The sequence below is a fragment of the Trichomycterus rosablanca genome, chromosome 9 (assembly GCF_030014385.1).
Source record: "Trichomycterus rosablanca isolate fTriRos1 chromosome 9, fTriRos1.hap1, whole genome shotgun sequence".
NCBI classification, from domain to species: domain Eukaryota; kingdom Metazoa; phylum Chordata; class Actinopteri; order Siluriformes; family Trichomycteridae; genus Trichomycterus; species Trichomycterus rosablanca.
The window spans coordinates 29,299,636-29,324,301 of NC_085996.1; the positions used below are offsets into that span (position 1 = coordinate 29,299,636).

The 24,666-nt window shown below is 39.4% G+C and overlaps 1 protein-coding gene across 5 annotated transcripts in view; it reads right to left on the reverse strand.

The window, feature by feature from the left end:
• Positions 1–22,392, reverse strand: part of snx17 (sorting nexin 17) — a 64,358-nt gene extending 41,966 nt beyond the window's left edge. For all 5 annotated transcript variants that reach the window (XR_010013732.1, XR_010013731.1, XR_010013730.1 and 2 more), the window contains exons 1-5: positions 21,750–22,392; positions 11,867–11,941; positions 8,340–8,457; positions 6,071–6,135; positions 4,296–4,406 (exon numbers count right to left, since the gene is read on the reverse strand). Coding sequence is in view for 1 of the 5 variants with exons in the window: in XM_063002198.1 (XP_062858268.1) it covers positions 4,296–4,406; positions 6,071–6,135; positions 8,340–8,457; positions 11,867–11,941; positions 21,750–21,809 (429 nt within the window). In the remaining 4 variants the exon portion in view is untranslated. The remainder of the gene's footprint in view (positions 1–4,295; positions 4,407–6,070; positions 6,136–8,339; positions 8,458–11,866; positions 11,942–21,749) is intronic.
• Positions 22,393–24,666: the final 2,274 nt, after the last annotated feature.

Genomic DNA, 24,666 nt, shown 5'->3' on the forward strand with positions numbered 1-24,666 from the left:
TAACCTCCAACTCACTATAGAACAAACAATCCCTGCTGGCCACGTAGCCAAATCCACTCAGATTCATTTCATTTTTCCCTACTTGTGTGAACTTGGCATTACTAAGTGTAAGCCAAACGAGTACATTTAAAAAGAATGTGTGTGTCATCTTAGGGCTGGACGATATGGCTAAAATTTATATCACGATATAACTCCTAATTTCGGTCGATATGATATAATTCCGATATCAATATGAATAACACAAATGTCAGAAAAACTGCCAAAAACACCAAAATTGGATGCCTGTACCTGCAAACATCTTTTCTGGTTTCTGGCAAGAAATACAAGCTGAATACATGACTGAATTAGTCCTTCATCTCTTATCAGCTATTTCGTCTGCTTCTTTTTCAACTGTGGACAGTGGCAAAGCCAGACAATTTTCATAGGGGTGGCCAGACTGAGACCATTACTCACACAGGGGTGGCACAGAAACTGTCTGATACCTTATTTTTGTATGTGGCTAGTAGCTTTTGATCTAGTAGTGTTTTGGTCACTCACTCGTTTACCTATGGCAGTGAGTACCATGTAGAATTACATCAAGCCTAACATAATAAGCATCTCATTTTCCCTGTGAAAAACTAAAATATAGCCTATAACCTTAACAGAATTTCAAAGATATTCCTTTGCAATACTTGATCATTTGATTGCAAACTTGAGTGTACTGATGAGACTCATCTGAACCCCAGAACATGCCAGTGTGAATGCATGGAAAACAAATTTTAATTTTCTTTCAAGAATATGACACATTCTGACCAACACTATTAAGCCAAATCAGCACTGAACATTGACTTTACTTTTAACAGCCTTCTACAATGCTGGGGCTTCTTAAAACTGAATATTCTCTTTTCAATAGAAGTGTTATTTAAATGCTATTAAATTGTTTTTTGTTTTTTTTAAACGCCCAATTAGGAGGAAAAACGCCCAATCTGGCAACAGTGGAACGCGAATATCCCGTTGGTGCCTTTATTCATAGCGCGCTACAACTAATAAGAAGTAATATTAATAACTGATATTAGTACTCAGTACTAGTACTTCTTCTGTAATTGTGTTGGTGGTTGACATTTATGTTGAGTGTGTAACTGCACTGTTTTGATGGAGAACGACTCGCTTGAGGTGCGCTGTTGAATTGCGTCCCTGTGGGAACCTGCGAGCAGAAATGCTTCCGCAAAAAAGTAATACGGGCAAAGCGCACTGACGTAATGCATATCGATCAATCATATCACCGTTATTGAAACATTTTCTATCGCGATATATATCGATATCGAATTATTGTCCAGCACTATGTCATCTATGACAAAAAAGTATAGATGTTATGATTTAGAGACTCAAACCTAAGCAGAAGAGACCGGAGTGTGTGTGTTTTTCCAGGGTCAATAGTGTTTTAATAAAGGACTTAAAAGGACAAAAGCAGCAGTGACTCAATAGCACAAGGCCATATGAGCCACGGTGAGGACGTGATGCGGAAGGCGCTGCATAATAAATCCAAAAGCCTGCAATGCATCACAGCACGGTATCAGAAAGAGGTCAGCTCGGTGACTTCTTGTCAGGCACATTTTGGGCAAATTTTGCAGGAGGTTATAATGAGCTGGTGGTAAATTTCAGACAATAAAGATGCATTTATAATGTGATGTGATTTGCATGAGAAAGAGGAGGAGTGTAGATTGAGTCTGTACACCGAAATGTGATCCAAATGATTCAACAATCAAAATCACCACCATCCAGTTTTACAGACTGTATCATTTTAGTTACGCATCAATGCTCTTACACTTTGGTGGCTTGGTTTAAGAAACAAATGTATATATTTTATTTACTAGGATTTTAACATCATGTTTTACACACTTTGGTTACATGACATGACAGGACAGGTAATTACTGGTTACACAAGATTCGTCAGTTCACAAGTTTAATATCAAACAGTCATGGACAGTGTAGTATCTCCAAATCACCTCAATGTCTTTGGACTGTGGGAGGAAACCCACACAGACACATCATATGGCACCCTTGGAGCATAGAGGGTTGAGTCTTGCTCAAGGACCCAACAGTGGCTGCATGGCAGAGCTGGGATTCAAACTCTTAACCTTTCAGTTGCTAGCCCAAAGCTTTACCCACTAGGCTACCACTGCCCCTGTTGTGAATGAAACACATCCCCTGTTCGGCATGCCTAAAAAAAATCAAATCCCACGTCCAGCATGCCTTAAAAACACCTACCCGTTCAACATGCCAGTGCAGTGTGTGCAGAATCTCAAACAAAGCTGCTGTGCAATGCAGTGCATGACTCTGTGGCCTGGACCACCACACACACAAGCTGCTTCCTCTTTTTATTTATTTTCTTTTTGTCCAATATTTCATAGTATTATTATAAACCTACAAAACGCTGTATGTTAATACATACAAACTAGGTATGTAGCACAAAATACACTTACATTGTGCTTGCTGAGTAGAATTCTATTCAGTAATTGTAGAACTAAAAAGCTTCTATATGGTGCGTGGAGCTGATAAAATGGACAGTGAGTGCAGAAACAAGGAGGTGGTTTTAATGTTATGGCTGATCTGTGTATTCTTGGTGGTTTCAGACAAACATATAACTGGCGGAGTGTGCTGGAACGCTACCAATTAAGTGCAACACATTTTTTCCAAGAACTATCCAGCTAAGCTCTAAACCTCCTATCTGGGTTTAAACTGGAACAAAAATCTACACATTCCAGTCTAAAAGCACAAAGCTACCGGAAATGAATCTCACTCAGCTGGGCTGTGGATTTGGAAGGAATTCCAACCCCTCAGCAAAAAAAAGCCTCTTTTTGTGGACAACTACTATGGAGCACATTTCCTGCCAAAACAGGAAAGGTAGTCATGTCCAAAATACTGGCAACCCTGCACTCCTTTCAGAAAAAGGCACCACAAATCAGTTATTGTTTTAAAAGAGTGTGCTACTAAATATTAGCTCAGGGGCACATTTACATTTTCAGCACTTAGCAGATGCTTTTTATTCAAAGTGACTTACAGTTGTGATGAATACATTCTAAGCAACTGAGGGTTAAGGGCTTTGCTCAAGGGCCCAACAGTGGCAACTTGGTGGATATGGGTCTCGAACCAGTGACCTTCTGATTACTAGTCCAGTACCGTCACCACTGAGCTAGCATCACCACTTGAGTTCTGTGTGGAATTATAGCATATCTGACTTTCGCAGCTTTTTATGTTGCTTGAATGCAAACCAAAGAAATAAACATGTGAATATAGAAGGATGAAAATAGAGGGATGGAAGTTTAGCTATTGGTTAAACACTCACTCACTCTCTTAACCGCTTATCCAGCCTATTCCAGCTTTTCAATGGGCGCAAGGCACACAGTAACACCCTGGACGGGGCGCCAGTCCATCGCAGGGCAGACACACATACACACACATACACACACACATTCACCTATAGGGCAATTCAGTGTTTCCAATGAACATGACTGCATGTTTTTGGACTGTGGGAGGAAACCGGAGCTCCCGGAGGAAACCCACGCAGACACGGGGAGAACATGCAACTCCACACAGAAAGGACCCGGACCGCCCCGCCTGGGGATCGAACCAGGACCTTCTTGCTGTGAGGTGACAGTGCTACCCACTGAGCCATCGTGCCATCCTATTGGTTAAACAGCTGCTCAATATTTTGCAGGTATACCTTTCATAACGTTTCAGTCCAGTGTACAAAACAATTGTGATATTCTGGTATTAATGGTGGGTTTATGTCATGTTACATACACACCATTCTGTAGATATTTTTGGTATTTAGACTATTCTCAGCCCAGCAGTGGCACTAATAGTTCCATACACTTATAGCAGCATCACACACTACCATAAGAATGGACCAATTAAATATTTACCAGTCTGGGTTTTCATGTTCTCTTCCTAGATCATTATAAATCCCCCACAAATGGCAGCAGATGGGAGCTGAAAGTATTCCTTGGCTTCAACCAAAAATAAATCTATCTACATATAGGGAAAAGTACATTTAACAGACAATTGTTTTGCCAGGCTTTTTATGGTTTTTCCCAACATTACTGCCGGAAGGTCTTTTTAAATCTCAGGACCAAAGACATATGGAAGCATTTAGGATACCTCCAAATAAAACTGTATTTACTGCTAAGCTACACATCTCTCGTTCTAATCTGTAAGCTTGTTAGCTTGGTTCACATTATTGTGTCATTTTAGCTAAGGTACTAAATAATTTCAAAATAAATATTTCATTTCGCTTAATAAGACAGAGCTTTTACCTCAAGGACATCTTCGGTCTGATCTGACGTCAGGATGTTGACATTGACCTTCTGGCCGTTGGACAGGTGCACCTCCAGCTGGACCTCCTCAGTGGGGATCTGTTGTGTCTCCTGTCAAGAAAACAAAAAACATCTGCGATCAGAACAGCCTGGTTATTTTTAAAACACTTAAGGAACAACATGACCTTAAGTTTTTTGGGTTTTTTTTCAGTCAGTGTCTCTTGCCTCCATTTTTAAGTAAGCCTAAACATATTGTTTGAAACTATTAAAAGTAAGCTATTTACAAATATATAAAACAGTACATCATTTAAATTGTACAAAAAAAACTAAAACTGTTTAGAAACATGAAATCCCTTAAGAACAGACCAGCTAGCAAACTAAAGCATTAATTTAAAACACTCCTGTTTTAGTTTACTAAGTGGCAATTAGTACGTCCATAGATAAAAGACTTATATGTAAAACTATGTAAACAAAACCTTCTCTGCAATCTAGAATAGTTACTTTTTAGTCTTAATCAGATGTTACATAGAGCACACTGCACGCAAACTGTGCTGAGGGCAAGTCCTTCACTATCCAAGAAATACCACCAACATGTTCCAATAAAGTTAAGCTTACTAACCAAAAAGTGTATTTAAACTATTTAAGCCTACATATGTAACTTACATGTTGATTGTATTGTATTTAAACTGTCATAATTCTTTATTAAAACTTTATCACAAAAAAAAGCAAATTTTGTTTTCTTAGAAGTTCTTAAAACATACTATTCTTAAACTTAAAGAATACTAACTGCAAGTACGTCAATGACAATGGCAAGTAGAGCACATAGTTGAACATGCCTGCCCTATGATGGAGGTTATATGTATAAACTTTACTGCTTACAAATTAGTCCTGAATCTTTTTCACTCTCATGACTTTACTTCTTTGTCCAGAATAAGATTCTGGGTAAATTAAAAACAGCTAATCTAATCACAATAGCTGCAATAAACTAAAGTTATTCAGAATTTATAATCTGGATTATTCCTTTATTTGGTTCTTCAAATACTATTGCTGAGCAAAAACAGTTAAAATAGCAAATATTAATCCTTATGTCCTCACTAATTGATGGGAGGATGGAGGAAGTTACAAACAGTTACTAAATACCTAAAGTATTCAGTAAATATTAAGTGCCGGTTAATGTAGATGTACCTAATTAAAATTTAGATTAACCTAATTTGGGACATCATTTAAACTGTACATTTAAAAAAAAAAACCAAATAACTAAACCTGTTTAGAAACATGAAATCCCTTAAGATCAGACCAGCTAGCAAACTAAAGCATTCATTTGAAACACTCCTGTTTTAGTTTACTAAGTGGCAATTAGTACGTCCATAGATAAAAGACTTCTATGTAAAACTATGTAAGCAACCCTTCTCTGCAGTCTGGAATAGTTTCTTTTTAGTTTTAATCAGATGTTACATCAAGCACAAAATAAATAAATGCGGAAATTAAAAAGTATCCAAACCAGACGAGATTAAGCACTGGTGTATCACTGTTCTGTTCAGACAGGGTAAAATAAAAAAGCAGGCCTTTAATAATCTCTAAGTCATCCTCTGCAGCTTTGGTGTGATGGAAAATCACAGAGTAAGACTTGGTATGACTGCACAATGAGTGAGAAGTCTGAGAGGAAGTGACATATTAGTAGGCAAAACTGTTAAACAGAGTTCACTGATGAAGCCTTAGTAACACAGCATTGTTAGATATTGCAGTACAAAAAGTACCAATGTTACAGTTTGTACCTGTTGAGCCTTTCTCAGAAAGCTATTGAACATTTCACTGGCTCCCAGCAAGGGATCTTGACGCACTGCAAAAAAAGCAAAGAAAGGTGTCATGTTCGGTCAGGAAGAGACATTCAGTTAATGACATTCATTAACAGATTCAAACCTGAGCAAAACATCATACAGAAGGATTAACAAAGCAATACACTTTGTTTTATAATTAACAACTACAAATATTTCCATACATGTATCACATAACCTAACCAACTTTAAAAGTACAATATCAGAATTGCAAAATATTAGATTTATTTTCACTTAATAAATAAAAATTTTCAGGCCGCTCAGATGGCGCAGCGGTAAAAACACACGCTGGAACCAGAGCTGGGATCTCGAATACATCGTATCAAATCTCAGCTCTGCCTACCGGCTAAGGCTGAGCGGCCACATGAACAACGATTGGCTTGTTGTTCAGATATGGGCGGGACTAAGCCGGATGGGGTCACTCTCCCTTGACTGGTGCAACTACGACCTCTGCTGGCTGATTGATGGCACCTGCACAGAGATAAAATAAGAGTGCTCTCAGGGTGTGTCGTTTCTATACACAACGCTGAGCTGCACTGCACTCGTCAAAGTGCAGGTGATAAAATGCACACAGCATGCTGCCCATGTGTCGGAGGGGGCGTGGGTTAGCTTCGTTCTCCTCAATCAGAGCAAGGATGGGGATTGGTGGAGAGGAAGCATGACGCAATCGGGCAATTGGACGTGCTAAAAAGGGAGAAAAAAGGGAGAGGATGCATAAAAAAATATATATAAATAAATAAATAACAATTTTCTTTTCTGTCCCTCAAACACATTTTGCATTTATGATGCATTTCATCCATTATTAAGCAGCTCTATGTAAAAAAAAGGAATCTGATGTGATTAGATTGTTTTTCAAGACACTACTAGCCATTTTTTTTTGCTTGGCATCAGTAAAACCATGGCAACCAAACAGCCACAGGCTAAGATGATGCTTCCGGTGTGAACACAGGCCAATGAGCAATTCGGGTGATGAGGTGAAAAATCACTGCCGGTCTGAATGTGGGGTAATATTTTCACACTTTTGGATAAATAGTCATTAAAAAAAAAGAACTAGCGCTTGACCAATGTATTTTTTCCATCTTTAGTGTGAGTGAAGATTTTTTTTTGAGGTGTATAAAAAGCTCCAGACAGAAGACAGGCTTAACAAACTGAAATGTTTATTGGCTCTTTCTTTATAGCACTTTGGCTATCAGCTGCCCTTCAAGGGCCGCTGCATGCTTGTGTAAACAAACAACCGTAATCATACTGAACAGATTGTGTGCAGTTAATTTTGCATAACCACATTAAACCATGACGTAACGTGAGGGTGGTCGGCCAAGAACAGCAGTGTTCTCCCAGACTCAAAGCAAACATGCTCAACAAGGCTTAGCCTGTTCTGTGGCATGTGCGAGGCCTGGACTGGATTTAAACAAATGGCTCATAGTGCTGCCATGTTTCACTACTTTGTTTTTTCATGCAGACATCATCAAGAACGTCATTCATAAGCTGGTTTGAATTAGTGGAGTTATAATACAGTGGATTTAGAAAGTATTTAGACCCCTTGACTTGTGTTGTGGATTGATTATGAAAGGATATGTTTGCTATTTTTATTTATCAACCTACAAATAATTACCAATAATGACATCATAAAAACGTTTTTTAAGAAAATGATCTTTGAGATCAAGGCTGTAGCCATGAATTAAACATTGGGGCGCCGCTAGATGTGCCAGCTCGGTTGCAAATCGGTGCTCGAAAAATCGGCTCTCAACCGCTGTGTGTAAACTGTTAAATGACTGTAAATAACTGGACCCATCAATGACTTAAAATAATGTAGTGTGAAAAGTGTTGCGATCAGATTGTGACCGGCAGTGACTGCGGTATTGAACTACAGCCAGTGAAGGCAGGATACAGAGCAAGGGGAAACCCAGGGAAGGAGTTGTAAATGTGTGGGGCAGGGGCATAATATAGTTTCTAGCACAAACAACCTTGATCGCTCCCTTGATGTGCATTTTTTGAAATAGTATCATTATACCCCTTTTCACTCAAAGTAGTTTGGGAGACCAGAAAGACTCATCTGCGATTTCTCCTGGTGATAGATTGTGTGTGCAGTGTGAAAACCACAATGACATAAAAGACTCCCGATTACAAGAGATCCAGTTGTGTAGTGTGAACTTAGTATTACACTACGTTTAAAAAACCCTTAAGAAGATCGATGCCATGTTAAACTCACCAGCCTGCATGTATTTCTCCAGCTGCTCTCTGCGCTGCTCCACCTCGGCGGGTGTGAGGGTAAAGATTTTCTTCGGTGGGAATGCAGGAACCACATTGTTTCCATATTCTTTCTTTATCTGCTCAAAAACATGTAAATGCAAGAGGTATAAATAAAAGAACAAAAATACTTCAAGCAGCAAAAAAAAAAACATTACGATAGGGACTAAATTTTTATTTGGAGTGCATACATTGTTGTGGACCTTTTTTTATTGATGCTTTATTGCTCTAAAAAAGGGAAGAAAACTGCACAGTAAGAATAACACTCATAAATCACCAAAATAACTAAAATGTTGTGAATTTTGAAAGAAGGTAGTGATGGCACCCATTGGGTCATAATTAAGCCCTACCTAATTCACGGCCGTGAAAATGGAGTCAGGAACTGTAAAATTATTCTTTTTCTGTGTAATATTTTATTTGCTGTGAAATTCTAAATGTAGGGTTTGTGTTTAGTGATTAAACAATTTTCATTCAAACAGCGTTCAAGTGCCTCACGTTTACTGATTAAGTTGCAATATGAGGCAGTCCTAGCAATCCTACAGCAATTCAGTTAGTAATTGCTTAGTCAAAATGTCCAAGTCATTTGGGTGTACTGGGTTTACATTCAACCATTAAGGTAGGCTATGATGTGTTAAAAAACGAGGTCCAGGAAAAAAAAGCAAATTTTCCCTTGAATTTAGTAGGGCCCTAGTCGTAATCATTACATTACATTTACATTTTCAGCATTTAGCAGACACCCTTATCCAAAGCGACTTACATTATAGTTACAGTATATACAGAACAATTGAGGGTTAAGGGCCTTACTCAACAGCAGCAACCTGGCAGTGGTGGGACTTGAACCAGCGACCCTCTGATTACTGGTCCAGTACCTTAACCACTAGGCTACAGCTTGCCTATAATCAACATAACATTTCTTCAAGAATTATGTTCACAATACATCATCTTCTCATAATCCATGACATATGGTAAAATAATTGACATCACTATGTACTGCACAAGAGAAGTATGAAAAATGACACTTTGTATTCACAGCCACATAATCAGGTGTTCAGATATTCCAATGAATTAGTTTTGGAGCAATAAGAGAAAATCTGCTAAATCCATCCACCATGGCAACCCCATTAACCAGGGCGCCTCATCCGACCGCAAGTCTTAGACACTGTTACCTAGCAACAGCAGCAGCCTGACCACAAAGCCTGGTCTTGTTGGTAGAATCCCTTAAGTTTCTTAATTACAAAAAACAAACATTTGGCATTCTCACAAATTGTGTGTGAAAAGACCAGAAAAAAATATCCAAGCAGCTCTCTGTACGATCAAACAAGCAAAATAAACAAGCAAAATAAACAAGCAAAATAACGTCTGCTTGAGTAAATCTGCAGTTTCTGCATTTTTATGGAAGGTTAAAAGAACACAGAGTGATTCAATTCATGTCATGTCAAGCATAATCACTGTTTATGTTAATTACTATACTGAACAATTCCACTGGAAAAAATTCCACTGGAAAAAATTTAAATGACACTGAAATGTCTTGAATTTTTGTACTTATAAATATGAAATAAAAGTGTATAATAAATTGTAGGGAGGAAAAAAAGTATTTAGACAGCACAAATTTATTACATTAGTCTTCTTTGAAATTATGGCTAACAATAAGAAATAAAATAAAAAATAAAATAATAATTAATAATAATTCTTTGCAGCACTGCGGTTCAATCTAGACTCAATTTCATTAAGCAAACGTACTATTTGTCCAAGGTTAAAAAGATCCCACTGATGAACTGTGATGTTTTCAATGCAATTTAAAGCCATGTACACAGATCAACCATAACATTAAAACCACCTCCTTGTTTTTACACTCACTGTCCATTTTATCAGCTCCACTTACCATACAGAAGCACTTTGTAGTTCTACAATTACTGACTGTAGTCCATCTGTTTCTCTGCATACCTTTTTAGCCTGCTTTCATCCTGTTCTTCAATGGTCAGGACCCCCCACAGAGCAGGTATTATTTAGGTGGTGGATCATTTTCAACACTGCAGTGACAATGACATGGTGGTGGTGTGTTAGTGTGTGTTATGCTGGTATGAGTGGATCAGACCCAGCAGCGCTGCTGGAGTTTTTAAATACCATGTCCACCCACTGTCCACTCTATTAGACTCTCCTACCTAGTTGGTCCACCTTGTAGATGTAAAGTCAGAGACGATCGCTCATCTTTTGCTGCTGTTTGAGTTGGACATCTTCTAGACCTTCATCAGTGGTCGCAGGACGCTGCCCACGGGGCGCTGTTGGCTGGATATTTTTGGTTGGTGGACTATTCTCAGTCCAGAAGTGTCACTGCAATGCTGAGAATGACCCACCACCTAAATAATACCTACTCTGTGGTGGTCCTGACCATTGAAGAACAGCATGAAAGGGGCTAATAAAGCATGTAGAGAAACAGATGCACTACAGTCAGCTTCTATATTTACATTTTTACATTTTAAGCATTTAGCAGACGCTTTTATCCAAAGCGACTTACACAATGATCTGAACACGATGAGCAGTTGAGGGTTAAGAGCCTTGCTCAGGGACCCAACAGTGGCAACTTGGTGGTGGCGGGGCTTGAACCGGCAACGTTCTGTTTACTAGTCCAGTACCTTAACCACTGAGCTATCACTGCCCTATATGGTAAGTGGAGCTGATAAAATGGACAGTGAGTGTAGAAACAAGGAGGTGGTTTTAATGTTATGGCTGATCGGTGTATATACGGGAATTTGTGCCCATTTGGTCAAAAGAGCATTTGTATGGCTGGGAACTGATGTTGGTCAAGAAAGCCTCAACTGATGTTCCAGTTCATTCCAAAGCTGTTTAATGGTTCTGAGGTAAGGGCTCTGTGTGGGCCACTGGAGTTTCTTTAAACCAAGCAATTCTTCATGTCTTTATAGAGCTTGCTTTGTACACAGTGACACAATAATGCTGGAACAAAAAAGGGCCTTCACTTAACTGTTGCAGCAAAGTTGGATGCATATCATTTCCTGTACATAATTGATTTATTAAACCTGTTAGCAACTGCTGTGGTTAAAACACATGAATTCAATTATTAGAAGGAGTGTCCCAGTACTTTTGTCCATATAGTATACATCCTAAACGATTACAGAATGTTGTTAAAAGGAAAGGTGATAAGTGTGTGTAAACATGGACCTGTCCTAACTTTTCTGGAACATGTACAGACATTAAATTTAGAATTAGAATACGCCCAAACACACAAAGTTAATTTGCACTTTGCTCTGTTTTCATTGAATACAGGCCAAAGTGGATTTGCTAATCACTGCTGTTTGCTGTCTGTTCTTATTTACATTCTTCCTACAATGCTGACTTTATTTAGAATGGTGGGTGTAGAACAATAAAGCCTTTCATGCCAGAATGATGCCTCTGATTAGTAGATGAAGAGATGAGGATATATGCGACACGAGTTTGCCTAAATTTAGGTCTTTAATTTTTACTGTACTTTACCTGTTCATGCAGGCCTAAAAGCTGACTGTAGCGCACCCGGCAGTGCAGAACCCCATTCACGTGGATGTTGTAGGCCTGAGAGGGAGAGAAAAGGCAGAGAAAATAGATAGTTAGATTCTGGAGACACTGCAAAATTTTATATACAAAAATGCACACAAGGAGGGTTTCAAAACATAACAAAAAAAGACAGTTTATGTGACAGATGACTGCAAGACGGCTATAAATATATCAGAGACACCACAGGAAACTGATCATGAAGGGCGTCCGACAGCTTCTGCTCTTTTTTTTCTACTACACACTTATGGCTAAATGCATTATTTATAGGATGTTCACACTTTTACAGTGCAGTGATCCATCACTGAGAAGGATGGACCTTGTGTATAAGACTTCAGGATTGCAGGATTCAGGCTGTTTTTATTATGAAATGATCATCTACTACATGTGACCTACAATAGATGTTTGTTTGATTAGGATTTTAACGTCATGTTTTACACTTTGGTTACATTCATGACAGAAACAGTAGTTACTCATTACACAAGATTCACCAGTTCTCAAGGTTATATCGAACACAGTCATGAACAATTTTGTATCTCCAATTCACCTCACTTGCATGTCTTTGGACTGTGGGAGGAAACCAGAGCTCCCGGAGGAAACCCATGCAGACACGGGGAGAACATGCAAACTCCACACAGAAAGGACCCGGACCGCCCCATCTGGTGATCGAACCCAGGACCTTCTTGCTGTGAGGCGACAGTGCTACCCGAGCTACAATAGATAACAGTGTTGTGATTTAACTGAATGAAGGGAGCAACAGCGGTGTGATTTAGTTGTTTAGATGTTTAGTTATTTCTGCGTTCTCACTCCCTTCCTGTGTTTCCCTTGTTTTGTCTGTCATTAGTAAGACTGCATTCACATGATGAGGTGGTCCCGGTTAACTTGCTGATGCACTTCTCTTAGCAGTGCCAACTATACAGATTTGTCGCATTGATTCACGGCTTTTACTGCTCGCCGCTGCGCTTAAAATTCAACCTGACTGAACTTTGACATAGTTTTAAAATTTGCCAATGAGACATATAGTTTATATGACATATATATAGTCTAAAGCAGTGGTCCCCAACCACCGTCTGTACCGGTCCATGGGTCATTTATTATCGGGCCGCACAGAAAGAACAAATAATTAGAGATGACTACAAAAGCAATGAAAACATTCCATTCCCAACAACCTACTTTTCTGCAGTGACGGCAACCAAAACAAAGTTACGGAGTAGACTGGACATAAGGAACACACTTCAGGTGTTGTCTTCTATCACCAGACAGATCAGAGTTCCCACTGATTTTCCATCATTGGTGAGTAGTATTGTTATGCACTTTGTTTTTTATTATGCTCATTATATAATTTTATTTTAAATCCTCCTGCCCCATAGGCCTGTGAAATTATATCTTATATGAAATTGGTTTGTGATGCAAAAAAGGTTGAGGACCGCTGGTCTAAAGCAAAGCACAAACATGGCAGAGAGAATGTTTACAAAACCCTGAAATGTCGTAGTCAACAGAACATTGTGTGAAAAACACACCATGGGGACTAGTGTACTGTGAAATGTGGAGACCACTTTGCATTTTAGATGAATCCCGCATTTTCTTGTTGTGGCTTCGTAGCCTTTTAATTATATTTAATGAGCCCTTTGATTGAAACAATAAAATTTCATGAACCTGTTTCCTCAAAAGCGTCTGGCATAAGAACTGTACCAAATCAGGCATGAAGAAAGGAATGGTCCGCAGTGGTGAGCATTAAAATATGGGGTCAGCCGAAAGAACAACATCATCACAAAAATGTATACACATGCCAAAAGCCTAAGCGTGGTGATTGGTTTTATTTGGTCTATGGTTTTATTTTTGGACTGACCACAGTTTACTCTAGTGCTTTTTAAAGTATGTGTTGGCTGGGTTATTTGGGATCTTTTTGTATGTTAGGTCAATGCTCCAGTCTGTATAATGGTCAAAATCAACTCTCTATGGTTATACACTGATAAGCCATAACATTAAAACCACCTCCTTGTTTCTACACTTACTGTCCATTTTATCAGCTTCACTTACCATATAGAAGCACTTTGTAGTTCTACACTTACTGACTAAATACTGACCACAGAGCGGGTATTATTTAGGTGGTGGATGATTCTCAGCACTGCAGTGACAATGACATGGTGGTGGTGTGTTAGTGTGTGTTGTGCTGGTATGAGTGGATCAGACACAGCAGCACCGCCGGAGTTTTTAAATAACGTCCTACCTAGTTGGTCCACCTTGTAGATGTAAAGTCAGAGACGATCGCTCATCTATTGCTGCTGTTTGAGTCGGTCATCTTCTAGACCTTCATTAGTGATCACAGGACGCTGCCCACGGGGCGCTGTTGGCTGAATATTTTTGGTTGGTGGACTATTCTGTGTGGTTATATAGTCATTATAGTGAAGTGTTTAAAAACTCCAGCAGCATTGCTGTGTCTGATCCACTCATACCAGCACAACACACACTAACACACCACCACCATGTCACCGTGTCACCGCAATGCTGAGAATGATCCACCATCTAAATAATACCTACTCTGTAGTGGTCCTGTGGGGGTCCTGACCATTAAAGAACAGCATGAAAGGGGGCTAACAAAGCATGCAGAAAAACAGATGGACTACAGTCAGTAGAAATGCTTCTATATGGTAAATGGAGCTGATAAAATGCACAGTGAGTGTAGACAAAAGGAGGTGGTTTTAATGTTATGGCTGATCGGTATTTATATGGTTTGTAAACCTAGTTAAATGTTAACTATTGATTTGATGTGACAGCCAAACATGTCATCTTCACTGTGACTTTTGTAACAGGAGTCTGAAAATGTCAGATGACCACATTCCCGTCTGTATAAAGGTGGATTAAGAAAACAGGTTAGAATCTGTGCAGCTACATTTTAGCAGAGGTGTGTAAGCACTGGGGTTTCCTCTATTGCAGCAAATTATTTTTGCTTACCTAAAACACTCCACTAATCACAGAAACAAAAAAGCTGTATCAGCTTAATGTAAGCAAGGTTTTATGGACCATTATGTACCTGGAGGCTCTTTTATTATTATGCAATGAACTTTAAAACTTGCAGTTTTGCCAGAAAGTTCTTTTAATCTTATTGCCTTTATGTAGGATATAATTTTATTACAACTTTTTCAGCTGCCAGCAAACTTTAAGCACTTCTGAGATTTACCACCTATAAACAACAAAAGCTGGTGTTAGATCAACTTTTATTAACACAATTTTCCTCATTGCTGGGGTTCTAATTTTTCAATAATTGAAATTATCAGTAATCAGTCTAGTTTGTTTGTTTATTAGGATTTTAACGTCATGTTTTACACTTTGGTTACATTCATGACAAGAACGGTAGTTACTCATTACACAAGATTAATCAGTTCACAAGGTTATATCGAACACAGTCATGGACAATTTAGTGTCTCCAAATCACCTCACTTGCATGTCTTTGGACAGTGGGAGGAAACCGGAGCACCCGGAGTAAACCCATGCGGACACGGGATCGAACCCAGCAGGACCTTCTTGCTGTGAGGCGGTAGTGCTACCCACTTAGCATGCTCACCTTACAAGACTGATGCAACGGCACGGTGGCTGACACTAAGTACACAGTAAAACTGAGCAACAGTCAGTGAAATTGGAAAACAAAACTTTTTTTAATTAGGGATGCCTAATGGGATGTCTTAGTGTTGAGAGTCATTAAGGACTAGTTGCAAACCAACTCATAAGCCTATTTGTATGTGTCCTATTTGTAAGTTTGACTTAAACTCGAGTCACTAACTTGAGTGCTCATTTCTGCTGTACACAGGATAACAATCCTTCGCTTGGGACAATTTAAAGCAGCTTATTCACATTCATATTCCAGACATATGGACAACAGTGTACAAAAAGGGACGAAGCAGACTGTACTTTTTAAAAAGGCTGGGATATTTTTACATCAGCAGGCCCCTTTTGTGGTTAAAAATGTACATAGGCGCCCAGGTGGCGCAGCGGGATAATCCGCTAGCACACCAGCGCCGAGATTCTGAACTCCTCGGTTTGAAACTCGGCGTTGCCACCGGTGGGTTGGGCGCCATCTAGCGGGCATAATTGGCAGTGCCTGCAGCAGGATAACTGGACTATGTGGGTGGGGTCTTCGACGCTGAGCAAGGACCCTGATAGCAGATAGAGGCGTCTGTGCAGAGCGGGTCCGCTAGGACTGCGCACGTGTCAGAGGAGACGTGAGCAGCATCATACCCTCTTCGAATGCAATCAGGGATCCCCAGCAGCGGAAGACAAATGCATAAATATAGTAGAAATTTTACTGTAACTTTAAATTATTATTCAGTTTCCTATTTTTAATCAATATACTTTTCAGACACTCATATTTAGAGCTTACATTGGTAAAATGAAACCTTTTAAGGACTCACAGAAAAAAGAAAAACATATGGCTTCAACTTGACAGGAAGTGTTTTGAGGTCATCAGGAAGATAGCACAGGAAGTCTCCATTCCTATTGCAAACTCGTTTTTCCCCTTGTGGCTCTGTGGATAGTGTGCACATACTGAAAGTCAAATGTTTCCAAAACCCATTACAACCCATTCAATTCTGAATCCAGATAGAGCCAACTCTAGCCATGTCATCTAAAAACACACTTCTAAAATAAACACTTCCACTATGGGAATATTTACAACAAAAGCTTGAATAAATGGGACAAGGTACAGAAGTATAAAGTCTAGAATGAATGTTAATATTATACTCAGTGGTTTTGGCAACAAGGATTTTACTGCCTCTTTATTCCTTGCTTTAAAGATGTTGTACCAGAATGAAATGCTTCTGGTGTAAATAACAACTACTGTGTCCACATGATCAAGTTTGTAAGTTTTGTACAACAAAAAGGCAGCGAGAGCAGGTGTACACCAACCAGGCATAACATCATGACCACCGACAGGTAAAGTGAATAACACAGATGAACTCTTAATCATGACATGTTAGTGGGTGGGATATATTTGGCAGCAATCATGTCTAGTCATGTCCAATCACCCCGATTGCGTCCTCTATACCGATTCGACCCTTCACCGCTGACTGACGACGCCTCTCAACTGACATACGCCCCCTCCGGCACGTACAGTCAGTACAGACTGCATTTTTCCACCTGCACAAGTCAAGTTCATACACTGACGGGCACTGTGTACGGAGGGCCACACTCTCATCAGCATTATTCCTCAGCCCTGTGCAGGCGCCATCAGTCAGCCAGCAGGGGCCGCAGTTGCAACAGTTATGAGGACCTATGATCCGACCTTTTACCCCATGAACAACAGCCAATCTTTGTTCATGCAGTCGCCCAGCCCAGTCGGAAGGCAGAGCTGAGATTCGATACGATGTATTCGAAACCCCAACTCTGGTGTGCTAGCGTACTTTTTAGAGCTGCGCCACCTGAGCGGTGCAAGTGAACATTTTATCCTCAAAGTTGATGTGTTAGAAGCAGGAAAAATGGACAAGTGTAAGGATTTGAGCGAGTTTGACAAGAGCCAATATGTGATGGTTAGACGACTGGGTCAGAGCATCTCCAAAACTGCAGCTCTTGTGGGGTGTTCCCGGTCTGCAGTGGTCAGTATCTATCAAAATGGTCCAAGGAAGGAACAGTGGTAAACCGGCGACAGGGTCATGGACGGCCAAGGCTCATTGATGCACGTGGGGAGCGAAGGCTGGCCCGTGTGGTCCGATCCAACAGACGAGCTACTGTAGATCAAATTGCTAAAGAAGTTAATGCTGGTTCTGATAGAACACACAGTGAATCACAGTTGCAGGACAGCAAAAGGGGCACCAACACAGTATCAGGAAGGTGTTGGCCAGAGTCCAGCCATCTGCCGTGTTTTCCTCCTGTAGTGTTGACAAAGCTGTCTAGCCTAGCTAGCGTGATTTACAATTCCCCAAAAAGCCAAAAATTCACTTGAATGTAGACCACGTGCTAAAGAGAAAAGCTGGATGCCTTCTGATTTAACAGACTCAAGTATAACGTTTTACACAAATAGCTCTCATGGTGGTCCACAAATTAAGCCAGCAGGGTTTAGCTGCTTGCTAAACTTTTCTGTGAACTAGCATCGTCATCCTTGGTCTATTCTAAAGAAGATTAACTGTGGCTAGCAGACTAAACTTAAATATTTGGTGTAAAATACTGTAAGAGCTTTATTTATGTGTTACAAACGATAAATTATAGGTACTATTGCCAATGGTGCAAATGTATTTTCATTCTCATTTCAATTAAACAAAACTGTATATTTGTTACTGAGTGGAAGCCTGAAAAGGTTACTCAGCACTTTCAGAAGAATGTTTTGTGGATGGATGGGACAAAGATTAAACTTTTTTTGTAGGCAAGAACAATAGTGGTTGCCTCTTTGTTTCTTCAGTGATTAAATGACTCCTTTTAGCTGATCCAGTTAGGGGTCACCATAGCATGAAACTGTGCCAAATAATCGAGGACACAATCAATTTTAAAAATTGGTTTAGGAACTCCTAGCTTAAGAGACGCTTAACAGAAGCTGGATGATACAACAAAACCACAAAACACCCAAGTAAAGCATTACATTTTTTTGAGAAGAAAATGTGCTTTATAAACATTTATGGTCAGAAAGTTTTCAGAAAGAATTCAGACGCCTTGATTTTTGTACATTTTGTGTGGATTTGAATGGATATAATGACATTTTCACCCATCAATCTACACTTAATATACCACAATAATTAAGTGAAAACCTGTTTTATATATATATATATTTTTTTTAAATGCATTTTCTCCCTTTTCCCCCTTTTAGTGTCCAATTGCGTCATTCTTTTCTCTCCACCAATGCCGATCCCTGCTCTGATTGAGAAGAACAAAGCTAACCCACGCCCCCTCCAACACGTGGGCAGCGTGCCGTGTGCATTTTATCACCTACACTTTGACGAGTGCAGTGCAGCTCAGCATTGTGTACAGAGAGGACAGACACACCCTGAGAGCACTCTTATTTCATCTTATCCAGCAAAGGTCGTAATTGCAGCAGTCATGAGAGAGAGACCCTATCTGGCTTAGTCCCGCCCAAATCTGAACAACAGGCCAATCGTTGTTCATGTGGCTTCTCAGCCTTAGCCGGTAGGCAGAGCTGAGATTCGATACGATGTATTCGAGATCCCAGCTCTGGTTCCAGCGTGTGTTTTTACTGCTGCGCCACCTGAGCAACGTGAAAACCTGTTTTAATAGATATTCTGGAATTATCTAATAATCCGAAGCTGAAATCTCTTTTTTACAAAAGTATTTAGACCCTTTACTTAATACTTTGTATAAGTCTTTAATAGTGTAAAGATGTACCAGCGCCGAGATTCTGAACTCCTCGGTTCGAAACTTGGTGTTGCCACCGGTCAGCTGGGCGCCATCTAGAAAGCATAATTGGCAGTGCATGCAGCAGACACGCTTCTGCTAGGGCGGGATGACCGGACTATGTGGGTGGGCTCTTCAAACGCTGTATAAGGACCCTGACTGGCAGATAGAGAGGTGCCTGTGCAGAGTGCATAGGTAAAAAAGGGTTCCGCTAAGGGCTGCACGCGGGTCGGAGGAGGTGTGAGCAGCTATATACACACCTCGACTGCAATCAGGGATCCCCCAGCAGCGGAACAACAGTGTATAGATGTAAACTGCCATTTTTAGGTCTCTCCACATGTTCAACTGGGATTAAGTCTGGGCTTTGGGTTGGTCAATCAATAAAATTTTAAGATTTGTCCCGAAGTCACAGGGTTGTTTTGTCTTGTTGTTGTTGTCTTATTGTAAAATAAACAGTCACCCCAGCCTAAGTTTGTGTGCACACTAGAAAAGGTTCTCTTTAAGGATGTTCCTGTTTTGGCTGAATTTATCCCTGAACTTGGCCGTCAATTCTTATCAGTCTCCCTGTTCTTGCCACTGAGAAGCACCATCCTTTACTGTGGGAATGGTATTAGCCAGCTAATGTTAAGTGTCTGTTTTTTGCCAGAAATAGTCATTGCTGCCCTTATTTATGATGCCAGTCTGCCAAATGTTGTTAAGATAACTCCAAACATGATGTCATATGGTTTAAAGTGCCTCAGAGTGTAGATTTAAAAGCAAAAATCAATGAAAGATCAAATCCACAACACAATAAAGTATACAAAATGTCAAGGGGTTTGAATATTTCCTGAATTCGCTGTACCTTTTTCAGTCTGAAATGTGACACATGCTTTTTATGTGACATAATACTTTTATGTATCAACTAATACATAAACCTATATTTAATGTATTAGTTTGTATAACTGTTTGTGTGGTAACTAGGATGGATTTATCTCAATAAAAGCCTTTTAAGATTTCCAGTCTTCAATTCTCTCAAGGCTGTACAACCCAAATCCACCATCAGAGTTCTGCAACTGACTGTAAACACAGACCCATGCCTGTTTTTAATCTACCCAAGAGCTGTTCCTTTACCCCACTGCTGCGCTCTCTCCTGCCTGCATTTTACTCCAAACAATGGCACTTGCATACAAAGTGAAAAATAGACCTGCCACGACTTTCCCTAAGGCATCTATCACAACCTGTTTTGTATCTCATACCTATCAAACCACAAATCTGGCTCATCTTGGCCTATACCTTCAGTCTTAAGAAGGACAGACATCAAGGCACTTCTCTGTTAGTACAACCCATCTGGTGGAATGCACAGGTCAGTTTAACAGCTGAGTCTCCTCTCTCCAAACTGCGACAGAAGACCCACCTTTCAACCAAGCAAGTGAAAACTAACCCTGATCTAACAGATGCTTAGAAGACTGTGGTGGAATACATGGCTTTGGGTCTTGTCAATAACATGACTCTGTAAATGGATGTGAACTACCTAGTCTGGTTCTGTTTTAGATGCATCTTAAATAATTATTGTCAGTGACTCAGTTACAGATATGTTGGCATCGAATCAAAGTGCGATGAAGGGAATCAATTGGGTCGATTCTGAATCGATTATATAAAGACTTAGCAAGTCCGAAAGATTAGAAGACACGACGAAAAAGACACATTGTCAAATAGTGCAACACGCAATGGTAATTATTTTTAAATTGTAATTAAACTACTATTTGCATTGTCTATAAATTTTCTCAACTTCACCTCAGGTATTCCTCTTTTTTGACTTTGTGTAGTCTAAAAGGCTGTTTGTCATACACATTTTTAAAATCGCCTGCGGGCAGAATTTTAACTGAATCGATTTCACGGTTTTAAAATGACTCCAGCGTTTTATATTCGACGCTACATTTTCCAAGGTTGAAACTGGCGAATCGACTCTTTTTTTTTTGGAGTCGACTACTGATTCTAAGAGTTGGTTATGCGAGTCGGCTCTAACAGTGTGAAACAGATTACATGGAATGAAAGAGTTATATGAACAGTAAAATATTAATATAATTCATAGTGTTAAGAGGAAAATACGTTCGTGACACATTAGCTTCACTTTGTTTCTCAGAGACAGCATGATAGTTCGTTTTGTCAAAGAGCTTTGACCGTTAACTAGGTAATACATCTGTTCGCTTGAAATATGTTGTCAAATGTGTTACATTTTACTTTATTTTAGAGAAGAAAAATATCAGTGTGGTGTCTAAGTGCGTATGTGTCATGTTTAGTTATCTACATTCAGGGCAAACTTGAACAGAAGCGATTTCACTGTGTTAAGCCAAACGAGTCCCGAGCAAGGAGTCAAACACTCGATTCTTTCGGGCATCGATTCCAATCCCTACTTTGACTTTTACACTTCAAACGCAGAGTAGATTTTGGCGATTTGGCAATGATTTGTGTAGCTAAACCTGCATATATATTCATCAAGTTAAAGAAGCACACTCACCACGTATGTGGAACCATTTTCCAAGGAGCGAACTTCTGTCTCGGGAATTGAGAAATGCATTTTCTCAGTAAAGTCAGGGTTGTTATTCTTCCAAGCGAAATTCCAAACTAATTCAAATAGTGCTCCTGTTTTCCTCCACTGCCATGTAATCAGACTGAGCAACCGAGTCGTCCTCACCGCTTTGCTAGTTTCGCCCTTTACGATCCAGGTAGTGAAGATATGTTGAAGAAAGAAGTCCTGCCCTTTGGTTAAGAGATAAATGTGTTTTTAAGTTATTTCACGTCAGGGGCTAAACTTCCCCCATAAACGTCTGGACGACAGCAGCCATGTTGCAGTTGGAAGTAATTCCGCTTTCATTGTAAGCTCTTTGTTAGTCTGTTTTGCCAAATCTTCAGCATTTCCCCGTGCAATGCACCATCACATGCAGATCAAACCTTAAAGCCGTTCAGATCTCAAGCAAACCAACTTCTAGCACAGCAGCTCTGAATGGAAACGTACGGTCTGCAAAATCCCCAGTCTCAGTCCACCTTTATACATGCTGAGTAAACGTACGAACTATTTAATCGTTTAACTAAACACTAAGCTATTTTCTTAACCCAAGCAAAAAATACACATGCAGCTGCTACCATCTTACGGCCCTGCCATCACCTCCAGCAGCAGAGCTTCATAATGCATTCAGTGCGTGTCTGGTCTGTTCTCCAAGCATTGCAACAGTCCTTTGGATCAAACCAAATCAAAAGGGGGGGGTGCCGTTTTATATAGCGTAAAAATATAGCGGTTTTTTTATTTTTAACTAAGAAAATACGTGAATTGTTTTTATTTTACTTGCACATTGTTAGAAAACAAGGCAGTCATGCAACCATTAATTGAGAAACGATTTAACTAACAGTATTTGCTCTCCCCGGGAAGCAGGTGATGGTATTTCCGAGCGTAAATGAACGAGTATTTCATTAAGACGTCACTTAAATCATGGAAAGAGATTGTAACTGTAATTAGATATATACAAATATTAGTGCATTTTAATGTTTTGTTAATAGCAGCTAATCATCAATGTACAATGACAATAAAAGTATTCGTATTCATTAGAATTAAATACACTCTGAAATTGAGTGGTGCCTTTTAACTCAACGTCAATTGGTTCTGGGAGTGGCGTCGAGTTTAAAAGGCGTTGAGTTTCACGGTATTTTTCCCTTAAGGACGTATGAGAAACCTCATATGGTCCCATGGAACTGCATATATTTTAGGCGTAAAATAATGGGGTTGTTTTTTACTTTTATACACTGAAAAAAAACAGAAATATAATATAAATACAATTGAAAACTTTACTTCTTTATTGTTTCCTTATGCTTCTTAATAGTGGAGATTACTAATCTTGGAATACCATATTCCTTGGCGAGTTCAGTAAGATAAGATAATTTTATTTGTCATATATACAGGTGTACAGTACAATGAAATTCTTTTTTCGCATATCCCAGCTTGTTTGGAAGCTGGGGTCAGAGCGCAGGATCAGCCATCGTACGGCGCCCCTGGAGCAGACAGGGCTAAAGGCCTTGCTCAAGGACCCAACAGTGGCTGCCTGGATTTGAACCACCAATCTTCTGGTTGATAGCCCAAAGCTCTACCCACTAGGCTACCACTGTCCCTAATTCAGTAAGGGTGCACTTACATGAGAAGCGACACAACAGCTTTTACGCCGGCTTGTGAGGGACTTTATTAGTGGAGAAAACTTATGAGCAGTAGAGAGTGAGAAGTTTAGTGTTTCTATTTCGTTCATTGAATGCATTAAGTCACGTCTCATATTCGCACTCTGATGACGTTTCACCGCACTGCTCAAGCTGAGCACTGAACAAAGTGGCTGTTCATTGTTAATTTGAAAATAAATAAATAAATAAAAAAAAAATTAACATGTTTAGTTTAAGGTAAACGTTGGGTTTAGGGGTACAAATTGCTTGACGAAAGGTGTTGAGTTTTAAAGATGATTTATTTGAGTTTAGGGGACGTTAAGTTACAAGGTACCACTGTATTATTATTATTATTATTTAGTAACAACCCAAACTTAGCTTATACATATCCAGTGCATTATATTTTTTATGTATTATTTATGTACACAGAGAAAGGCACTATTTCAAATGCAAAACAGTTTCTTTGCAAAATCAGATTTATTTACTTATCCTGGTAGGCCACGTTATCATTTGCTGCTCTATTAAAGCAAAAATAAATTAATTATTTTAAAAAATAAATAATAAAGCCGGAACACTGAGCACATTTGAATTCCATTTATTAGATAAACATTAAGGTACATTGATGGGAAAGAAGTATCCCACAACTTTAATTTTATTTATAATATAGCTGTAGTGCATGGAGCTACATACAGAGCCTGTTTGCCAAAAGAAAGCACCCAAATGTTCATGTAAACTGTGTACATTTGGATTTAGAAAAATCAAAACAATGTTCAGATGGAACAACCATCTCTGGCAATAATTTAGCTCACCATGTTTAGAGAAACAAGAGTTGCACATGTGATCCAAAGAACCACACTGAGTGAACTCTAGGACTGGAAATGATTTTGAGCTGTTTCTCAGAAAACATAACACAGAATCAGAGGGACAATTAATAGAGCCGCAGAAATGTACAGATGCTTTACAACCTCTTAAGATGTGTTTATGGAGGATTTTGAAACTGCAAGTGGCTTAAAAAATGTGGAATTAAAATGTTTTTTTTTATCATGACAGATGCTTTTGCACCTCTGGCAATGTTTTTACCATGACAAATGTTGGCTTTTGCACTTTTTGCTAATAACAGTCTCAATAGTCCTTGAATATAATGCCTTGAATGCATGACTAGTGCATTGCCTAGTGTCATATACACTGATCAGGCATAACATTAAAACCACCTCCTTGTTTCTACACTTACTGTC